Source organism: Balaenoptera borealis (assembly GCF_965194805.1).
Source record: "Balaenoptera borealis genome assembly, chromosome: 3".
Lineage (NCBI taxonomy): Eukaryota > Metazoa > Chordata > Mammalia > Artiodactyla > Balaenopteridae > Balaenoptera > Balaenoptera borealis.
Genome location: NC_138866.1, coordinates 12,126,632 through 12,148,265, shown reverse-complemented (window position 1 = coordinate 12,148,265; position 21,634 = coordinate 12,126,632). Strand labels below are relative to the sequence as shown.

Genomic DNA, 21,634 nt, shown 5'->3' with positions numbered 1-21,634 from the left:
ACCAGTCATTTTATAGACATTCTTAAAGAGGATTTCTTTATTATATTTGAAAAAACATGTAAATACATTTACAAAATAACTTGTAATCATTTAAAAAAAAAAAAAACCTCCTTGAATTCTTTAAGGGAAATCAATATGCATTCCTCACTTTGGTAGAGGATCTGCTTCCACTGTCTAAACATATATATCATTTGTTAAATTAATCTTCAAAGAAATATACTTGCATTTTTCAATTATGTACTTTTAAAATTATGTCAATTTATGATGCAAAAAGTTTGTTACTAATCAGCAAACATAAAATTACTAAGATGAAAGTTCCTTGGATAAGTTCACATGAAGTGTAAAAACACAAAATAAGTAATTATAAATAATCAAAATCCTTTTTCTTGGTAAACCGAGAAAGCTTGGTAAAAGCTTTCTCTCTTAAAAATTAGTTTACCTGGTTTAAATTACTCAGTCTCTTTATTTCATTTTCAGCATCTGTAAAAACAACAATGGATCTGACATTAAAATTCTTTAAAATAACTTAATAATTATCTCCTATACTAAATTCACAAATGAAATCCAATTAAAATGTTATTTATAAGCATAATTAGCAAGCCCTAACAGTGAAATGTATTTTTGCTATTTTGTATTTCTATTTTGACTATACCAAAGAAGTCATAATATAAATGTCAGTCAGAAACTATGTTAAAATCCAATTCTATGGACTAGTATAAGAAAGAATTTATAACTGTATTCTGGATGAGTCATAAGTTATTGCCTGTATAAAAACATTAACAATTTCAAAATGAGTTGATTAGTCTGTGTAGCAGGAAATAGTATAAGGACTAAAATTAGAAAAAAGAAAAAACAATGTATAGTTATACCACAATAATAAAATAATCTCTCAATTTTCTAAAGTGACTTAGACATGACTACTAATAAAAAGACCATTCAATCTGGTATTAGAGATAGATCCACAAATAGAAGTAGTTCTAGAAGAACACAAAGACAAAATACCATGAGTTCAGCTGAAGTACTTCATTCAATGTTCATTCAAGAAATATTGAGCATTTACTATGATGTGAGTTGCTAAACAAGATGGAAAAATTTAGTCCATGCTTGCTCTCAAGAAGCTTACAATTTAGAGAGAAGATAAAAAAGGAAACACATGAGAACAGTACAGTGTGATACAGGGAGCACAGGTGCTACCAGAGCAAAAGGGCCAAACAACTCATCCAGACTGGGAGGGCCAGGGGAGTGGGGTGAATGCGGTCAGGGAAGCAGCAGCGCTAGGTACCTCCCGGTGGATGCAACACCTCTATTGAATCTTAATATACTAAGAGTTAGTGGGGAAAAAAAACAGAGACACTCCACACAGAAAAAGCAACAAATACAAAGGCAACAGAGCTTAGAGACAACATTGCTGGCTTTAAGGAGCTACAGAGAAAGTTCAACACGGCTAAAGCTTAGAATGTTAGGAAAATGGGAAGAGTTAACTGCAGAGGTAGACAGAGACCAGATCATGAAAGACACCATATGTCCAACTAAGATGTTTAGACTGTATCCTGAAGTTCACAGGGAGCCACAAAGTACTAAAATCAGGGAAGTGACCTGCTTTACATTTCTGAAAAATCATTCTGGCTGCAGAAAGAAAACATATTGATTGAAGAAGGAATCATGGACACCAGAGAATAATAGGTAACACTTTTATAATGCTTATTATGGGCTAGACACTGTTCTAGAGAGAACTTCGCAGCTAGTAACTCATAAAATCCTTACTACAACCACGAATGAGATAGTATTATTATCCCAACCATAGAGATGAAAAACCCAAAGTATAGGGATGTTAATTAACTGTCCAAGGTCAGTTAGTTAGTGATGGAGCTGGATTCCAACCTAGTCATGTTCTTAACCACTATGCTATTCTGCTCTACTAAGAGACTGCTATAGTTAAACAGGCAAAAAGAAATTATAATTGGCTGAAGTTATTCAGTGGCAGTGGAAATGGAGAAAAGGGGAAGGTCTAGGGCAGCAGGTTTGTTTTTAAAGCAAATAAACTCATATGGATCACCCAATATATTAAGTAAATAAATTTATTTTGAGAAGAACAGAGCTACTCTGAAGTCAAATGACAAAGTCGTCCAGAACCCCACCACACAGCCTTCCCTTTGTCTTCATGGCAGTCCCAAGACTGAGGCACCTATGAGAAACCCTAGAGCTCCTCTGGGACACAATCCTGAAACAGCACTGAGCCAGAGAGAAGTCAAGGAAATAGAACCTATAGGACTTGCAAGGTGGTAACTTCAAGTTTTCTGTTTTGGGAGAGTGGTAAATGCTACCAATCACCAAGGTAGGGAAAGGAAGAGGGGAGGAAGAGGGTCACTCTACTTTGAGCCTAACTCTAAATTTACTCCAGGTCAGGAGCTCCCGATAAACAACTAAGTAAGGAACACAGAAGGGGCAGGCAGGGGGTATCACAAGCACTTAAGGGCTAGAAACCTCTAGAGCAGGAATGAGTTCATAAAGTGAGAGTTCATATTGTGAGAAGAGGACAAAGTGAAAAATAAAATGCATCTTTTCAGTGGAAGAGCTCCCATTATGTTTTCCTGGCATAAATAAATACTGGTGTTTGGCCTATTTCATTCAATATTTATTTTTTGTAACCTAGAACACTGGTGCGGTAACTAAATATCATCTTGAGCATAGTAAGTGGTGGAAGACCTATGGCTCTTATTATTCTTAGGTCTGCTTAGATACAGATCATTTTGAAAGGTAATATAGACTTTTGAAGAAGATAGGCTGCATTCTCTAACTGGAGGGTCTGGGCCCTAATGAGTTACAGGAAGTATTTGGTAACCTCCTCTCAACAAATGCTTATATAAACATTTCTCAGAAATCTACATGGCCTCCTAAGTCAATGAGTTCCATGTAAATACTTAAAGGATGAAGAAGGGAGGCTGAAAGAAACCTAGCCAATCCTTAACCCTTTGTAGTAGAAATATCCTATTTGTGATCTATTAATTATGGCACTGAATCCAAAGCAAGCAATTCTATTCAAATTCCACACAGTCATTTCCATTGATACTTCATTTCCATAAAGTGTTCAATTATTCAAGTGCTTGTCTCTGAAAACAACTAGTATGAAATGAAACACCAATCAGAAATAAGTTCCAAACATTTTATACCAGACAGTGCTTGTTGCAATCTGAACACTTCTTCTTCTACTGAAGAACTGTGTGGAAGAATTTTTTCCTTTTCTGTCACAGTATCACTTTGCTTCAGAGCGTAAGGCTGCAATTTACTACATTCCAGTTTCAAGCTTTCACATTCTTCAAGTAACTGTCTGTTTTCCACACTTAGTCGTTCTTGGTCCTTCTTCAAAACACCTCTGTCATTTTCTGCAGAAGATAATTTTTTATTTATGCCTTTTATTTTATCCTCAAGTTCTTCAATTTTTTTTGTAGACTCTACTTTTTCAGTTTGTAGAACTTGAATAGTTTTTTGCATCTCATGGATTTTAGAGTGATCAGTTACTGCAATTCCTGAGCCACCTAGAACATAAACATAAAATCAGGGACACATCAAATGTCAAGTACCAAGAGACAAATAGCCTGCTATATACAACTAAAGATTTAATAAAATTCAGAACTTGGAAGGCTTAAAAAAAAAAAGCTAAAATAACACTGAGGTAATACTACTCATTAGAATGTACAAAATCCGAACACTAACACCACCAAATGCTGGTAAGGAGGTGGAGCAACAGGAACTCTCATTCACTGCTGGTGGGAATGCAAACTGATACAGCCAGTTTGGAAGAGTTTAATGATTTCTTTCAGAACTAACAAATATGATACTCTTATCATATGATCCAGCAATCATATTCCTTAATATTTACCCAAAGGAGCGGAAAACTTAAATCCACACAAAAACCTGAACAAGAATGTTCATAGCAGCTTTATTCATAATTGCCAAAACTTGGAAACAACTGAGATGTCCTTCAGTAGGTGAATGGATAAAAAAACTGTGGCACATCCTAACAATGGAATATTATTCAGCGCTTAAAAAGAAATGAGCTATCAAGCCATGAAAAAACATGGAGGAAGTGTACACCTGAAACTTATATAATATTGTACATCAACTACACCTCAATAGGGACTTCCCTGGTGGTCCAGTGGGTAAGACTCCACGCTCCTAATGCAGGGAGCCCGGGTTCGATCCCTGGTTGGGGAACTAGATCCTGCATGCATGCTGCAACTAAGAAGCCGGCATGCCGCAACTAAGGAGTCCACATGCTGCAACAAAGATCCTGTGTGTGCAACTAAGCCAAAATAAATAAATATTAAAAAAAAAAAAACTACACTTCAATAAAAAATAAATTTAAAAAAAAACATGGAGGAAACTTGAATGCATATTACTAAGTGAAAGAAGTCCATCTGAAAAGGCTACATAATATATGGTTCCAACTATATGACAATTTTGGAAAAGGCAAAACAATGAAGATAATAAAAAGATCAGTGGTTTTAAGGGTGGGATGGGGGGAATGAATAGGCAGAGCACAGAGGATTTTTTAGGGCAGTGAAAATACTCTGTATGATATTATGATGATATACATTCGTCCAAATCCAAAGAATGTACAACACTAAACGTAAACTCTGAGATAAACATGGACTTTGGGTGACCATGATGTGCCTTGGTAAAAAATGTACTATTCTGATGAATGACGTAGACAGTGGGGGAGGCTGTGCATGTGTGGGAATGGGATATAAGGGAGATCTCTGTACCTCCTCAGTTTTGTTATAAATTTAAAACCGCTCTAAAAAAATAAACTCTTTTTTAAAAAAAAGTTAAATTACCGTAATACACAAAGCATTTTTAAATAAATAGTTAAGGAAAGATATTATTTGAATCAAATACTAAAAAGCCTTTGTATCTGAGTTTGAAATAAAGTGAAAACACACCAAACAATGCAAAGAAGTCTCTGTATTATAACTATTTACCACAAAGGTAAAAGGCCTTTTCCATTTTTGCAGAATCTTGACAATAGTGGTGCCGCTGTAAATTTCTGGCAGATGAGCAGAACCAGTCATTTACTCATTCCTTAGAACTTAGACCAAGTTTACATCAGCTAAGTCTATCATTTAATTATGTCATTTAATACACTAAACTAACAAAATTAATAACCTTCTTGTAACAGATCTTCCAGTTCTTCAATCCGTTCTTCATAGTCACTTAATTCTTCTCGATGCCGACGAGTTATTTCTGTCAATTTCTGTTGATGTGCATTCTGCAATACTGACATTTCATGTTGATGGTTGTCAATTTCCTGACTTCGGTTCTGTTTAAGTTCCTTAAAAAATAAAAGCGAAGTTAACCACATTTAAAATAAATGAATTTAACTAAACTATTTTATTGTTGTCCAAAAGTCCATATTATTAAAAATAATTCTCTGAACATGCTCAGGCTGAAAAATTTAAATACAGGCCCCAAATCTGGACAATTCTAAAAGACCCCACCCTTTCCTTTCTTGAGCCTTAAAAGCAGTTTTTCTACTTTTAATGAGGGAACACCAGCAAGAAACAACTGAAACAAAATGCAAGCAAAAATATCTTTCTCTCTTTAGTATCTGTGACCATGAACTTCTCCTGCTAATGACATATTCCACCAATATCAGTGTCCACCTTCTGGCCAATCTATTCCTGTTGTCCTATTATACCTATCTTTTTGCTCAGTCTTTCCTTCTCTCAGTCTTGACAGGACCCCTAAACTGTCAACCAAGGTGTCTCGCTACCCAAGTTGAGACCACTATCTCTCTCCTAGGAACCTGGATATTCAGCTGCGTCTTTCAAAGAGGGAAATTGCTTAGACCAGAAGCATTATAATAGCTGCACCCTGGAGAGCCTATCCACTGTGTCCCACTACCTAGATCTCTGATGCTGGTCTAATTTCTACCCTTCCTGAGGCCAAAATGCTCAATTTTTCCTTCAATCCTGTGGACAGAGTATCCTGGCTCCTTCTAATAAATCCTCTTATGCTTTACTTAGCCAGAGATGGTTTTTGTTGGTTGTAGCCAAGAATCCTAATCAATAAATTAGCTTCTATTTCCTGAGAAGACAAGTAAAGTTATTCTTTAGTCCTACGCACTTACTTATGTACCAGTACTTGACAAGGAAGTTTACATTTAAACCTCAAAAACAATCCTACAAGAGAGGATTTTTTTCCCCAATATTTTTAATGCATAAATACATTTTTACACAAATCATATTGTATATATCGTCCTATATTTTTACTTAAGATATGAACGCTTTCTTATTTAATATTAATCAACATCACTTTTAACAGCTTTTAAGACTTTGTATACATTCATGATGGTTTCTGAAGCATACATTTCCAGGTAGAATTTTAAAGTCAAAAGGCAATGTTTAAGGCTTCTGGTATTGATTGCCACGGACAGCATCTATTCACATCTCACCAGCAGCATTAGAGTCCCAATTTCCCTGAATCTTTGTTAGTTTTATGAGGGAAAAAAAGTGCCATCTCAACTCTTCCTTTAATATACATTTTTAATTCTAGCAAGGCTAATATTTACTGTCCATTGGCATTTATTCTTTTGTGATTTGCCTATTTAAGTACTACTTTTTCCTACTGGGACTTTTTCATAGGGAGACAGTACAGAGAAGTGGCTCCCCAGACGCGTTCTGGATTCCTACTGCCTGGGTTTAAAGTCTGACCTCACCACTTTGTATCTACATGACCTTGAGTAAGCCATGACCTCAAGCCTTCATTTCTTCATCTGCAAAATATGGGCTGTCTGAGAAGTAATACATATACACAAAGCCCTTTGCAAGTACCTATTATGTTTCTTACCAATATATGTAAGAACCCTCTATATAAAGAATATTATGATATCTACTTCACTGATGATAAACAGAAGCTTGTAAAAGTTAAGTAACTCGCCCAAAGCAGCACAGCCAGGATTCCAAGCCAGGTCTGAATGAGGAACCCATCCACACTGGTATTGTAATAACAATAAAACCAAAACTAAAAAAATTCTATACATGACAATAATTTACATACTAAAAACAATTCACTGCCCTGCTAAGTATATGTAACTGAGCCTTCTCTTGAAGGAAATAATTGACACAAACTAGCAAAATTCCACCATGAAGGGAAAATAATTGTTTACAATAAATAATATTAACATTGTATTTTGTCAGTATCCTTTAACCCTAACCCTTGAAATTTCAGTGACCCTAGAATTGTTTTAATAAAGACTGTTTTACGAGATACAGTAGAAGATAGAGACTTATGAAATATAAACTACCTAATAAATAAATATTCAAAACCAAATGATTTTGGAAAGAGAGATATTATTATATACTTAAGGTGCCATAAAGAATAGAGAAGATATAAAAACAGCAAAAAAAAGTGAATATCATAATCTATAAAATACTTTTATAACTGAGCCTTTTATTAATTTAGGCTTATACATTTTTTTAAAAATTTACTTATTTAATTTATTTATTTTTGGCTGTGTTGGGTCTTTGTTGCTGCACGTGGGCTTTCTCCAGTTGCGGCGAGCGGGCGCTACTCTTTGTTGAGGTGCGCGGGCTTCTCATTGCAGTGGCTTCTCTTATTGCGGAGCACGGGCTCTAGGCGCGTGGGCTTTAGTAGTTGTGGCTCGAGGGCTCTAGAGCCCAGGCTCAGTAGTTGTGGCACATGGGCTTAGCTGCTCCGTGGCATGTGGGATCTTCCCAGACCAGGGCCTGAACCTGTGTCCCCTGCATTGGCAGGCAGATTCCTAACCACTGCACCACCAGGGAAGCCCCTAGGCTTACACTTTTAATAAACAAATTTTAGATGTATAACAGCCATTGTTCCAACAATCCACCTTACCTTAATGATATCTTGTAGTTTGCAGATTTCACTTTGATCAGAGCTATCTGATCCTTGTGCTTTAGAAGTCTAGATCAGAAAAACACAATTAGAAAATAATTGTACTGATCTTCTTACAAAAGAGAAAGTCAGAAACTAACTTTATTAGAAGATACGTTTTTTAAAAAAGGGGCATTTGCACAGGGAATACAGCCAATATTTTATAATAACTTTAAACAGAGTGTAATCTATAAAAATACTGAATCACTGTGTTGTACACCTGAAACTAGTATAAATCAACTATACTTCAATTAAAAAAAATTTAAAAAACAAATGTAAGTAAGAAAAAACGAGGGGCATTTATTTCCCAGACAAATTCTTATTAAAGAATGCCAAGCACCTTTTAAAGAACCTAGTCCAATAGTGAGTAATACACAATAAATACAAGATACCATTCAAGAGTCTGTTAACTAATTAGGGAAGACAATACTTTTACAAAATAAGAAGGAAAACACCAAAGAATATTTTTCTTGGCTCAACAAAATGTAAATCTGATGATAGTCAAGCAGCTTTCTAAAAGGTTAATTTCTAAAATGGAAAGTTACCCAATATTAATGCTAAGATTAATATTAACATTGATAATAATGCTAATATTAATATATTGGCTTTTGCATGATTTTCTTCTCATTCAAAGCTGTATGTTGCTCATTTATCTTTATTAACATTTACTATAGCATGTTAAGGAACCAAAAGCTGCTCTCTGGATAAAAGAAGGAATACAGTACATTGGAAAGAACATAGGATTTGAAGTCGAAAGATGTGTGTTTGAAGCACAACTTAATCACTGTGACAGTGGATGTATTACTTAAATTTTTACTTTGCTCATCTGCAAAACAGAGGTAATAAATACCTCTCATAGTTATTAAAGATAATATATTAGATTAGTACATATGGAAACATCTTGTAAAGTATGATACAAATATTAATTTTAATTATGCTTTACTAGAAAATTAAGTCCCCTGAAAGGTGCTGATTATACCTTTTTCACTGTAACATCCCAGTACAGGTCTGTCATATAGTAGGCATTCAAGATATGCTAAAGGAAATATACCAAACCTTTTCCACATGAAATCTTACCTAGGCAACATTTCTTAAAATGTGTTCCTCAGATCATCAGAATCACCTGGGTACTTATTTGTTTGACTATATTTTTCAACATCCTAAAATAGGCTACAAAATATTAATCTCTAATCTCTTAAGGTAGGACAGGGGACCTACAATATTACCAAATTCCTCAGGTTATTCTTACACATACAAAGTTTAAGAACTACCATCTTTCAGAGATAAGATGGACAAACAGATCATCCTCTCTTAAGGTTTATCTTGGGTACTGGGAATGTCTAGCAACTTGGGAAGCAAGGAGATCATTTTAATTGGGAGGATTTCGCCTTTACACAACAAGATTACACTCACAAAAAGATAGAAAATAACTCTTTATTATATACTTTATTTTTCTCCACACTGATGGAATAAAGTCTATATGAACAATGTTCCAGTTTATTTCAGGTCTCCTGTGTATTGGCAACCTCAGTAATACATAAAATCTGATAAAGAAGATAAAAAAGGGATCCTTGGAAGAAAGTTTACAGCCCAAAATAGGAAGGACTTAATTTCTATTCTAATGTGTGAGAAACAACACATAATAGTTTATGTGTTTTATAATACCAATTATCAGATTTTTCATTTTACATATAATTAATGCAAAGAAGAACCTCAGACAACATCTAAGCAAGTAGTTTCAAATCTGGTGCCTTGGTTCCACCAGAGAAGTCTCAGGGACTCCAGGGGAAGAGGTGCTGGTTCAACCACAGCAACTCCATTTTTGTCTCCTTTAAGTGCTGGACTTGTAGCTTTTAATTTTATTTTAAAGCATGGTTCTCTTGCTTTAAATTTTTTGGAAATTTCTTCCAAATATTGTACAGAAGGGGAAACTGAGGCTGAGAGAGAAAGATGACCTGACTAAAACCACTTAAAAAGTCACTGGCTGAATCAGAATACAGGTTTCTGATTTCCTAGTCCAGGGTTCTTTCTGATACCAAAACTTCTACACATGGCATCATTACTTTTACTCACTCACAGTTTTCAAAAACTCATGAAAATTCTACCTACCTGAGCAATATGCCTCCAATGGCCAACTTCAGACTCAAGTCTTGAGACTTCATTTGACAATCTGTTTATTTCTCGTTGTGATGAAATGATGTCACCAAAATCCATGTCATCATCGTGGAAAGCTGAAGCATGATGACTTAAACCATAACCGAATGAAGGAGATGCAGTGGTTGCTGGTACACCACCAGCTCCTGAAATCACTGACTGAGCAGCTGACTGCAGCTTCAGCAACTGATCCTGCAGCGCAATCTGTCTTGCTTTAAGATGGCTGATTTCTACCTATATTTATAATCCATATTTTAGAGAAGGTACTTCAAAATAACCATATTGACCCTTTTATACATTCATAATGTTAAAAGCTATAATAGTTTAAGATGACCCAACGACAGTACTCTATCAACTGAATCCAAGTTGTCTATTAACACCCCAACATAACATTTTTATTTCAAAACCATGATTACCATACAGCATAGATAATGTTCCGATTAATATGAGCAACAGAATTCCACTCCTACATTAACTAAAGCAATAAAATCCTCAGTTAAACATCAGTTTACCATCTTCTACATATCAGGTAGTATAGTATATGCAATTTCTTAGGGTTCTGTTTGTGATTATCAAGCCTCAAGAGATGAGAAAATAAAAGCTGCAACAGTCTATGCACTGGTAAGCTTCCTTAGAACACCTGTTGGAAGAGTCTTTTGTAACTGATTATGTATGGCTGGATTTAGGCTTAAAATGCACCATGAATCAGGTAACTTTGTACTGGTCTACACAACACAGCTGGAAGAAAGCTTTGATTTATTAATCCGATCTTCACAGTAAGCCTGTGATTAATAGCCCATTAGTCTTAGAAAGAAATCATGCACTGAAAGAGGCCTTGGCTTTAGCCTTGGCAAAGAAAGGCCGGTGAAAATCTGATTCTACTCAGGGAGACAACAGTATAAAAACCGTGAAACCCCGAGTGGAGTTTTGACTGAAGGCTTGCAATACCAGGTCAATGTCCAAAAGAAGTTATAAAAATAGGACTTACCATAATGCCACATCCATTCCAAGTAAGAGATTACTCAAAACATAAAAGCAAGCTAGAGAAAACTGAAATAAGCTTTCTGTAAAATACTCAAGCTAGTCCAAAAGACAACCTGCCACAACGGAGGAAAATTTGATACTGAGGAGGCAGTCAGCAAGTAACAGTATTTCTAATGTCAAGCAATTAGACAAACAAAAATCAAATACAATTATGTTAAATGTCATAGTAAACATTTTTTCGTATCAGAGCCCCTTTTCTAATGGAGATTTATAATAATGTACAAATTTTATTTTCCCATAAATGATATGAGGCAAATTGCATCTTTGGGCAATATGAACATCACAACAAGGGCAACAAATAGATTCAGAAAATAGCAGATCTAAAGTATATATTATCTTTCATTCTAGTAAAAAGTACTGAAATCAACAATTTTTTTCAAATGTAGCTATAATGCAAAGAAAGTTCTCATTATACAACAGACATTTACATCAAGTTGTAGAGTTAAAAAGTATAAACTCTACTAACAAAGACGTATTCCTAAACTTGAATTCTTAATTTGCCCTCTAATATCCATAGTTAAGTAGAAAATAAAATGCCAGATTATTCCACAGCAATTTTTTCAACTAGGATGTAAGCATCAGAATCAGCTATGGGGTTTTTGAAAAATACCAGTAACAGAGCCCCTTCCCAGTACACTAAATCAGAATCTCCTAGAGGACCTAACAATGTGTATTTTTTATGATTCAGCTGTAAACCCCTGGGCGATTCAGCTACTGCTCTATCGGAGTATCTGTAAATCAGTGCTGCTCAAAGTGTGGTCTGTGGACCAATGCCACGAATGTTTGCTACCAGTCCGTGACAAGATAAGTAAAGAAACTAAAAGAGTAAGGCTTAAAGACTTTTAAAGCAAGTTGACAGGGGCTTCCCAGGTGGCGCAGTGGTTAAGAATCTGCCTGCCAAGGCAGGAGACATGGGCTCGAGCCCTGTGAGCCACAACCACTGAAGCCCGCGCACCTAGAGCCCGTACTCCCAACAAGAGAAGCCACCGCAATGAGAAGCTCGCGCACCTCAACAAAGAGTAGCCCCCGCTCGCCGCAACCAGAGAAAAGCCCGCGCACAGCAACGAAGACCCAACGCAGCCAAAAATAAAGTAAACAAATAAATAAATTAAAAAAAAAAATAAAGCAAGTTGACAGAGTAATTTTACATCTTCTGAATCCTTACCAAAAAAAAAAAAAAGTGGGCTTTTAACTTTCATTTGAACTTGTAACTTTGCTTTTTTACATTCATTTTATTTTTGTAGTAATTCATTTTTATTGTATTTTATGAAATCAATTCCAGATTGGAAATTTAAGTTCTTCTTTAAATGTTTATATTTATCTTCAGTGTGGTTTACTTTTATTTTTCATCTTAGTATGTCACTAAAAGAACTTGAAATCAATGCATCTAAATTTTAAAAACCCAAATATAAAGTGATGGTAGAAATGAACATTTAATCAACAAACTGACGAACACCCCAGTGATCTGGATAATTAAACAAGAAATTCTGTGGCTCAATTCCACAGAATCATTTACTGAATTCCACTTACATACTAAACACTAAAGAGAATTCAATGACAGAATGAAACATTAGGGACATAGTCTATTATTTTAAGGATTTGTAGTAACATTGGTTAAATTATATAATATTATCAAAACTGCAAAGGAGGGCTTCCCTGGTGGCGCAGTGGTTAAGAATCTGCCTGCCAATGCAGGGGACACGGGTTCGAGCCCTGGTCTGGGAAGATCCCACATGCCACAGAGCAACTAAGCCCGTGAGCCACAACTACTGAGCCTGCGCATCTGGAGCCTGTGCTCTGCAACGGGAGAGGCCACGAGAGTGAGAGGCCCGCGCACTGCGATGAAGAGTGGCCCCCGCTCGTCGCAACTGGAGAAAGCCCTCGCACAGAAACGAAGACCCAACACAGCCAAAAATTAATTAATTAATTAATTAATTAATTTTTTTAAAAAAACTGCAAAGGAAAGATAAGCTACTTCCAAAATAACTATTTCTATCAAACTAAAGGGGGAAAAATTATAGAACAGTATAAGTCAACTATAAAATACCTAATATTCCGTTTTTCCATGGAAAATCAAGTAAACACTAATAAGCATATGTTAACACTTGTAGTTAAAATCATTTTTTAAAAAAGAAATGTTATTAACAATCACAATGATTTAAAACAAATTTAGGTAAATAGATGAGAAATAAGTTTCATAAAATCAGAAATTATAAGCAACAAATGCCTGAAGGTATTGTACACTAAGACTTTTCTTCTTTTGGAAAGTAGAAATTAAACTCCACAAAGGTTAGTTTATGTCATATAAATGTAAAAGCTTACAGAGTTCTTGTTAAATTAGTGATATCATACTGAGTTGGAAATTACTAACTTTAACACTCTTTTGATATTTTCATGGATCTAAACAGAGCTTGATTTATAACTTTTAGAAACCATCCTAAATACATTACAGTGAAGTAAATATGAAGTAAGTGTAATAACCTTTACCTCTTTCTGTTGCAGTTGATTTCGATAACTCATAGACTGCTGCTTTATTTGAAGCTCTGATGCTTCATGCTTCTCTTCCAGATCAGTACAAAGTTTTTTGAGTCTCTCATTCTAGAAGCAAAGAAAAAAGTGTTTTCAAGAAAAAGACTAAAAGTAAAACATGATAGTAACAGTTATGTGCAGGGCATTATGAAAAACATATTGCTTCATGCACAAAAAAGATGTACTATAGTAGGTCTCAGAATTCTGACCTTTAAACCACAATTTCAATTAAAGTTACAAGTGCAATAAGCATGTTTATAGAGATTATGCATAATTCTGAACCAAAGTTTTTTAAAAATCTTGCTCAGTTTGATTTTCTGCTAAGAAAAACTCACTGATCAGTGTTTCCTCCATCTTTGTACACCCAGTGTCTAGCATACAGTAAGCAATAAATGTCTGGTAAATGAATGACCTAGATTACATGTTTAAACTTCTGTTTTCTCCCTGAACAGGAGAAGTTTTTTAAAGAAACCTTTTTTAAAAAAGACTTATGGCTGAAGTATAGGTAGGAGGCCAAAACCTGACATTACTTGTCTGATTGAACCCTAGGCTCCTGAGTGAGGCACCTCTGAAAAATCCATTTTAAAAACCACTACTAGAACTCAGTTTGGAAAACCACAGTTAGAAGTACAAAAAATACTGTAAATATAATTCAATGAATCTAGACATCACAGTCTTTTGTTTTAAGATGTTGGAAAATATGAAAAAAAATACTTAAATTTTATGTACCTAAGTATTAAATTATGTTAACCTAATATCATCCTTTGACATTTGAATGAATAAGGGTATAATGGAGCAAGAGAAACGGACACTAAAACTTTCTGCAAAAAGGAATTTACAAATTATTACAGATAATAATGTACTAAGAATTCTACTAATGTATCTGCAAGCAGAGTTTAACAATGGTAACTGAGAATAAGGAGATTCATGGCGGGAAAGAAAGCTCCCACTAGAAGGTGAAGACTTTTTCACTTTGAGGATGTCATCTGTTTTCTTCTTAGATTCTAGGAATTTCTTACATCAACAGATGTGAAAATTATGATCCAGGGAGATTAAATGAATTCCCAGAGAAAATCAATGGTGTAAAATAAAGGAAAAATTATCACACACACAAACCCTAGTTTGGGAGTCTATCTCCAGAAATCTAACAGACCTTGGTTATCTTGCAGAAATATGAATAAGAAACAGGACCAATGGTCACACAACTAATTACCTTCTAATCTACTGGCTGCTTTTGCACGATTTTCTGTGAGCTGTTCACATGAAAATACCATACATAACTGAGGCAAGAGAATATACTAAAGTCAAAACCTAGTAATAAAGTCCACTCTAGGCTTTTTCACATAAAAATACCTAAGGCTATTTGTTTAACTCTGATGAATAACCAGAACTGGAAAACTTCCAATTTGGCCAATAACTAATTGGTTGTCTTTCCTCATCTCCCTAGCCATGTAAGAGTCAGAAAGGTTGATAACACATATGAAGGACAGATTCTCTTCATGTGGCGACCCAAAACATGCCAGGAGTTGTCCGTGGTCATATTTTCTATTATATGAAATATGAAGCAGAGGGGGCTGGTCTGAAAGGAAAAAAGAATAAACACACACAAAGAACAGAGAGGAATAAAAATGAGAGCGATGGATTCCTGATGGCATCCAGTTCCGGTTGAAGCCCTTTCCTAAAGACTGGCTAAAATTTATGCCCCTGGAATCCATGACACACTCATATCCTTAAATTATTCCACTGTGCTTAACCCTTGCTATATCATCAAGGTCTACTGGAACCAATTTTAGTTTGTGAGTTTCTTTTTTGAGTAATATTAAGGACTGATATTTAAAACATTTATTCTTTCTTAGTAGTCTTCCAACAAACAAAGAGAAAATATACTTTAAAAAAAAAAAAGATTAAAACTCATTCTATCTTGCAATTACCATAAGGGTACATTGGGCCCTTTTACAATATAAATCTAAGAATAATCATGAGGTCACAATGATCTTGTTTTTTCTGTATCTTGAAACGTTTTGCTATTTTATCATCCTAAGAATTAATCATTAATCATCAATTATTTACAACTATGTTAAAAAAAGACTTAAGAAAACAGAAGAACTGATGGAATCACCTAGAAGAATGATGCAACAGTGAAATAACCAGTTTTCTGACTGCATTACCCAAAGTACTGCATCATCTTTTAAAAAGGAAAAAGCCAATCTGGAGACACCATCTTTGCAGCGGTTTTTTTGTTTGTTTGTTTTTGGAGGAGTTTTTTTTTTTTTCACTTTCATTGAACACAATTGAAAATTCAGAATTTTCACTTTTCAACAGAGAAGAAAACTGACAGAGGAAAATATTCCACAATTAGACAACTGAGAAGATAAATGCAAAGAGACAGAAAACAGCACTCTAGAGTCTAATGGTTATGGTGAAAATGAATGTAGAAGCAAAATCTCAGACAAGTCTTCGAATAACAAGTCTACTGAATAACAATATCCTAGATGAATTTCTCAAACTCAAGAACTGAGGAGTGAACAACATATTTCTAAGAACAAAAAGGAAATATGGTGTTCTCATGAAGTTAGTCATTCTATAAGAAAAGATTTTATCTCACAATATTTTGTGACAAAAACCTGAACCATTCATGCCACTTTACTAAATGGATATGTAACAGTATTCTTTCATTATGTATGATATTTGTACACCAGCATTTACTTGATACAGTCCCTACATGGACAAATGCTGAAGGCAGGTGTATACACAGGTGACTAGGAGGAAACAGATGACATAAAAATGAAAAAACTCAGTGGATTGATCACTCTAACTGGTATTTATAAATCTAAGAATAAAAATGCTTTGTAATTATGGAGCAAACAGCCACACCTTTAACAAAATCATAAGCCGTCAAAGTTTTCATAAGTATTGGTTTTAATGACACAAGTCAGGAAGAAAAACCAGAAGTAATACGAGGTTAAAATCTATTGGAGATGTAATTGAAATCTGGAATCAGTATTTACAAGGTAAGATACATTCCAGTTCACAAAAAGAGTTAATAAGCAGTTAACTGCATTCAAAGAACATTGCCTATTTTGAGCATATATGCTTTCAAAAGCAGAAACACATGGAATAAAAATCTGAGTTTGCTATATATAAGTTCTTATTAAAATTTCTAATAAAGTTTTTCACTATCATTTTATTCTTCTGTAAATTTTTTATAAAATAACTTAAAACAAAAAAATTAAAAGTACATTGGATCGAGATGGTAAATGTGAAGACTTTTTCTTGGCACAGATGGTTAAATTGGCTTAGATTGGTTGCCATTAGTTGCAACTGAGGAAACTTAACTAATTAAGTCAATTTCAAATATTAACATCTGTAAGCAAATCTAATTTCCTCTAGAAAACATACTGGCCTCTGTCTATACTAAAACTTTCTAAATAAATAGAATTTTCTATTGTAATTTCCTAGTGGTTTCAATCATATGTTCACTTTCTCTTATTGCAGTCACATAAGGCATTACCTTTATGAAGTGCTTATGTGTTGATAGAAGGCAAGAATCATGTATAGTCAAAATCACCTTAGAAAATAAAGTCCTTGGGAAGTCCAAGTTTGTTCGGGAACCCAAACAAACTTTTTGGCCAACCCAGTATTTGAGTAGCTCACGGTACTCTGAATAAGCACCAAACAAGGAAGTTGGCTTTCATTTGGGGATGTGTTATACCAAAAATAAATAGTTTTGAACACTAGAACCACACTTGCCACAGTCCAAACATAAAATTAGGAGAGAGACTAGAGTTGAAATCAACAGAGGGACAGAAGATTTCTATCTCCCTTCTCAACCTCAATACAGAGCAGTCATTCATTAAGCAGGTTAACCCCATTTGCTTCCCCCCCCCAGATGTATACTGGCAAATTTAGCTTAATTAATACCATTACACACATCTCTGCCATCTAATTCTCCGGGGTGGGCCCATCCTGAGTGCTTCCTCAAGGATTTCTTTAGGGACTATAGGGACTACTTCCTATCTCAGCCTTACAAAGAAAGAAGCTATTACATTCATCTGTCACTGAAGCATCTACTAATTAGGTAATTACAGCTAAGGTCTCTTAAGTGCCACCAAATTGCCATCTTCTATTGAGGCAGAATACTTCAACAGTCCCTCTTGAGAGATCCCTCTACTTTTTGCCATCTTCTATTGAGGCAGAATACTTCAATAGTCCCTCTTGAGAGATCCCTCTACTTTCAGATTCCACAATCTGACCCTGATAATCTAGACCAGAGCTCAGTAATGCTTGTTGTCAGAAAGTATTTTCTTATATTTAAATTCCATTTTCTCTTTTATGGGCTTAGCAAGGGAAAACATGCTTACTACAGTCCTCTAAGAATACTGTTTGCTGAAATACTATTAAGTGTTCCCTCGCTGTTCTTATCCAAAGGCTAAATAGTTGGGTGTCTTTAGTACTTTATAACAGATCCCACTTTAAAACCTTTCATTTTCTTTACGGCTTTCCTTTGAACCCTTTCCAAGTTTTCCTCATCCCTATTAAGTACAATGTCCAGAGCTAGTTACCACGAGGCACTGACTAATAATGAAAAAAATGGTAAAATTAATTTGCTATTCCTATATTCTACATTCTCTGTATACAAATATCACACTTTTTTAATGTTAGGGGATTAAAAAGCTCTAGATTAAACAGAATTGCATTCTTCACATTATACTTAAATAAATGTACTACTGCAGTTTAGCATACTAATAAAACATAGTAAATCCTTGATAATGATAAACTGTTGCCAATGTTATTTTCTAAATTTGGCAGATTTCCTTCTTCCAGCATTCAGAAGCAGCGATGGGAATATTTAATAGCAAAGTGCAGTAACATGTAAATATATTCTTCATCAAAGGAAGATGACAGGACTTAAAAAAAAGAACTAAGATAAAGGGAAAGAGAGAAAAAGTGCATTAAAAAGAGAGGACTGAAACAAAGTATGAATAACTTTCATGGCTTCAAAAAAGAAAAAAATCTAAATCTTTACGTTTCCTTACCTCTGATCTTAAGATTGTATGAATGGCTTCAACTTCCTTTCTCCTAGCATTAGGTAATTCTGCTACAAAAGAAACAGCATATACTGAATATATATTCAGTCAACACCATGTGAAGTAAACAGGCATTTTAAGGAAAGTATATTTCACTGAGCTTTAAACAGAGTGGTATGCTGATCTGAGAACAAATTCAGAAGACAAACATCACTCGATTGTTATCACAACTTTCTACTGTCACAAATGTTCTTTATTGTCATGTAAGTCATTCTTTGCCTATCTTCTATACCCTAGAGCATCTACCTTTACCCATTGGAAGTGTTCATTAAAATTTTGTTATGGGGCTTCCCTGGTGGCGCAGTGGTTTAAGAATCCGCCTGCCAATGCAGGGGACACGGGTTCGAGCCCCGCTCTGGGAAGATCCCATATGCCGCGGAGCAACTAAGCCTGTGTGCCACAACTACTGAGCCTGCGCCCTAGAGCTCGCGAGCCACAACTATTGAACCCGCGCGCCTAGAGCCCATTCTCCACAACAAGAGAAGCCACCGCAATGAGAAGCCCGTGCTCACCGCAACTAGAGAAAGCCAGCACACAGCAACGAAGACCCAAAGCAGCCAAAAATAAAATAAATTTTTTAAAAAATTTTGTTATGGAAAATTAATCTCTCTGTTGGCTTGGTATAAATTTTGATGCAACTTATGCAGCTGGGGTTTTAAGGGCATATTTCTTTTCTTTTTTCTTTTTTTCTTGGTTTGGCCGTGCTGTGCAGCTTGTGGGATCTTAGTTCCCCGACCAGGGATTGAACCCAGGCCCTCGGCAATGAAAGCGCCGAGTCCTAACCACTGGACCACCAGGGAATTCCCAAGGACGTATTTCTCTTATGAAACTGGGGTTTAGAGGGCCTTACTTCTAATTTTTTCTGCTCCCAATACTACCAAAAAATTAATGACCTACAAACAAAGAATAAAAATGCAGCAAAAGAACACTTATTTCAAGTAACGTGGACACAAGTTATTTAAAATGGGAATGAGCTCAGTCTTGTTTTGTACATTTTCATTTGGAAGGAAAGTCAGAGGCCCACAGTACCAAAATGGCACAGCTGATGCTGCCAGATGACCATCATCCACAGAGTTAGATTCTTTTCTAAGTATTAGTATTTTTCATTACTCACAGCCCTTTAATACTATAAAAATAACTTCTCTGAATTAGTTTAAATCAAAAGAAAATACAAGTGGCATCCGATAAATAACAGTGACAAACCCAGTGTCACTGTTTGTCACCAGTGTTTTGAAAATCACCAGGTGGGGATGCTTGGGTGGTTGTTTATACATCTTGCTTGAAACTCTGACAGGATTGTCTAACTGCTATTCAGAAGTGAACAAATTATAATCTAATCTGTTTAGGAAGGTCATTGTTAGAAGCAGCAACTGTTTCAAAGAGGGATTTAAAAAAAAGAAAGTCATGAAGACTTTTCCCCCCAGAGCCGCCCCCACAAAATCCTGGTCTTTTTAAGAATAAAGGGGAGATGTTATGCAGACCAAAAAAGTTTTTCCTCAGTGAGGGAAAACAAAAATAACAACTATCATTTATTGATGCTTACTATTTGTTAGGCACAGTGCTACGCATTTTACACTCATGATTTCATTTAATCCTCCCAACTTCATGATAGCTATAATTATCCCTATTTAACAGATAAGAACACTCTGCTTTTTAAAGGTTAAGTATTTAATAATTTGCCAAAGATCCCACAATTTGTAACACATGGAAGTGGAATTTCAATCCATGTCTGATTTAAAAGCCCAAGCTCCTAAATCAATATAGTGTTTGGTAAAATAGCAACTTTCTGATATTGTAAAGATGGGTAATTTTCAAGTTGTATCAACAGTGCTATTTTGGAACTGTTCTTGTTCACTGCTGGCACAGGGTAGACACTCAATAAATACTTGTTGAATGAATAAATGAACTGCACTCTGACCCTATTTTTAAATGAGTCACAAAATCAATAAATTGGGTGTTAAGCAAGTCCTATTTTAATGCAAAGGGAAAACAATAAAAGCAGATTTTTAATCACTCAGCAAATTTTTTATTGAGCATCTACTATGTACCAAGGAAGGGACCACATACTGGTAATATAAGGATAAATAAAATAGAGCTGTCAGAGAGAGATCCACAAAGTTCTGTTAGACACAACTCAACCTGCCATGGAGTGAGAATGGTTTCACCAGGTACCTGACGTGTGAGCAGGGTCATACAGGAAAAACTGTTTTCCAGGCAAAGGAAGGTAGTGGAGGAAGTAGAAAGGAAGGGCTTTCCATGCAAAGGCCTGGAGCTGTGTAGGTACCTCACAACGTTGCCTGTGCAGAAGCTCTGGGTGTAAGCATGCTTGTGTATATGAATGTGCATATATGTGGCTGTTGGGAGACAAGGGGAGAGAACAAGAGGCAAGACTGGAAGAGGTAGGTTGAACCCGGATAGGATAGGTTTCTGGTCTTCCAAAATTAAGAGGCTTGGATTTTATCCTGTAAGTAACAGAGTCAAGAGATTTTAAAGCACATTTGTTTTTAGAAAAGTAATTGGCAACACAACAGGAAATGTAGTAAAGTAAGGAGAAACAAGTGACAGGACATGAAAGAGAGTGTGTGGGAGAGATAATGGGGATCTGAACTAAGGAAGTAGGAATAATAAGGAAAGGACAAATACAAACAATTCAGGCACAGGATGAACAAGATTTGGTGACTAACTGGAAGTAGGAGGAAAAAAAAGAAAGAGGCAAAACAAAGTGACAAAGATTTCTAAGTTTAGGAGAATGGGTAGATGGTGAAACCATTAAAATTGAGAATACAGGAGCACATTTGGTGGGAAGAACAAACTGAATTCTACCTTAAGCCTGTAGGACATCCAAGTTGGAGGCGGGGTGCCTATTTTCTGGCTTAGGGTCAAAGGAATAGTCAACTGTTTTC

The 21,634-nt window shown here is 35.4% G+C and overlaps 1 protein-coding gene across 6 annotated transcripts in view; it reads right to left on the bottom strand.

Annotated features, from left to right (window-relative positions):
• Window positions 1–21,634, bottom strand: part of TRIP11 (thyroid hormone receptor interactor 11) — an 80,106-nt gene that overhangs the window by 54,030 nt on the left and 4,442 nt on the right. The window contains exons 2-8 of one of the 6 annotated variants that reach the window (XM_082384473.1): window positions 18,681–18,742; window positions 13,603–13,713; window positions 10,027–10,305; window positions 7,879–7,947; window positions 5,167–5,332; window positions 3,171–3,536; window positions 440–480 (exon numbers count right to left, since the gene is read on the bottom strand). In XM_082384473.1, coding sequence (XP_082240599.1) covers window positions 440–480; window positions 3,171–3,536; window positions 5,167–5,332; window positions 7,879–7,947; window positions 10,027–10,305; window positions 13,603–13,713; window positions 18,681–18,742 — 1,094 coding nt within the window. Of the gene's footprint in view, window positions 1–439; window positions 481–3,170; window positions 3,537–5,166; window positions 5,333–6,343; window positions 7,858–7,878; window positions 7,948–10,026; window positions 10,306–13,602; window positions 13,714–18,680; window positions 18,743–21,634 lie in introns of those variants that run through there. The other 5 variants (XM_082384474.1, XM_082384475.1, XM_082384476.1 and 2 more) reach the window with 5 other exon arrangements.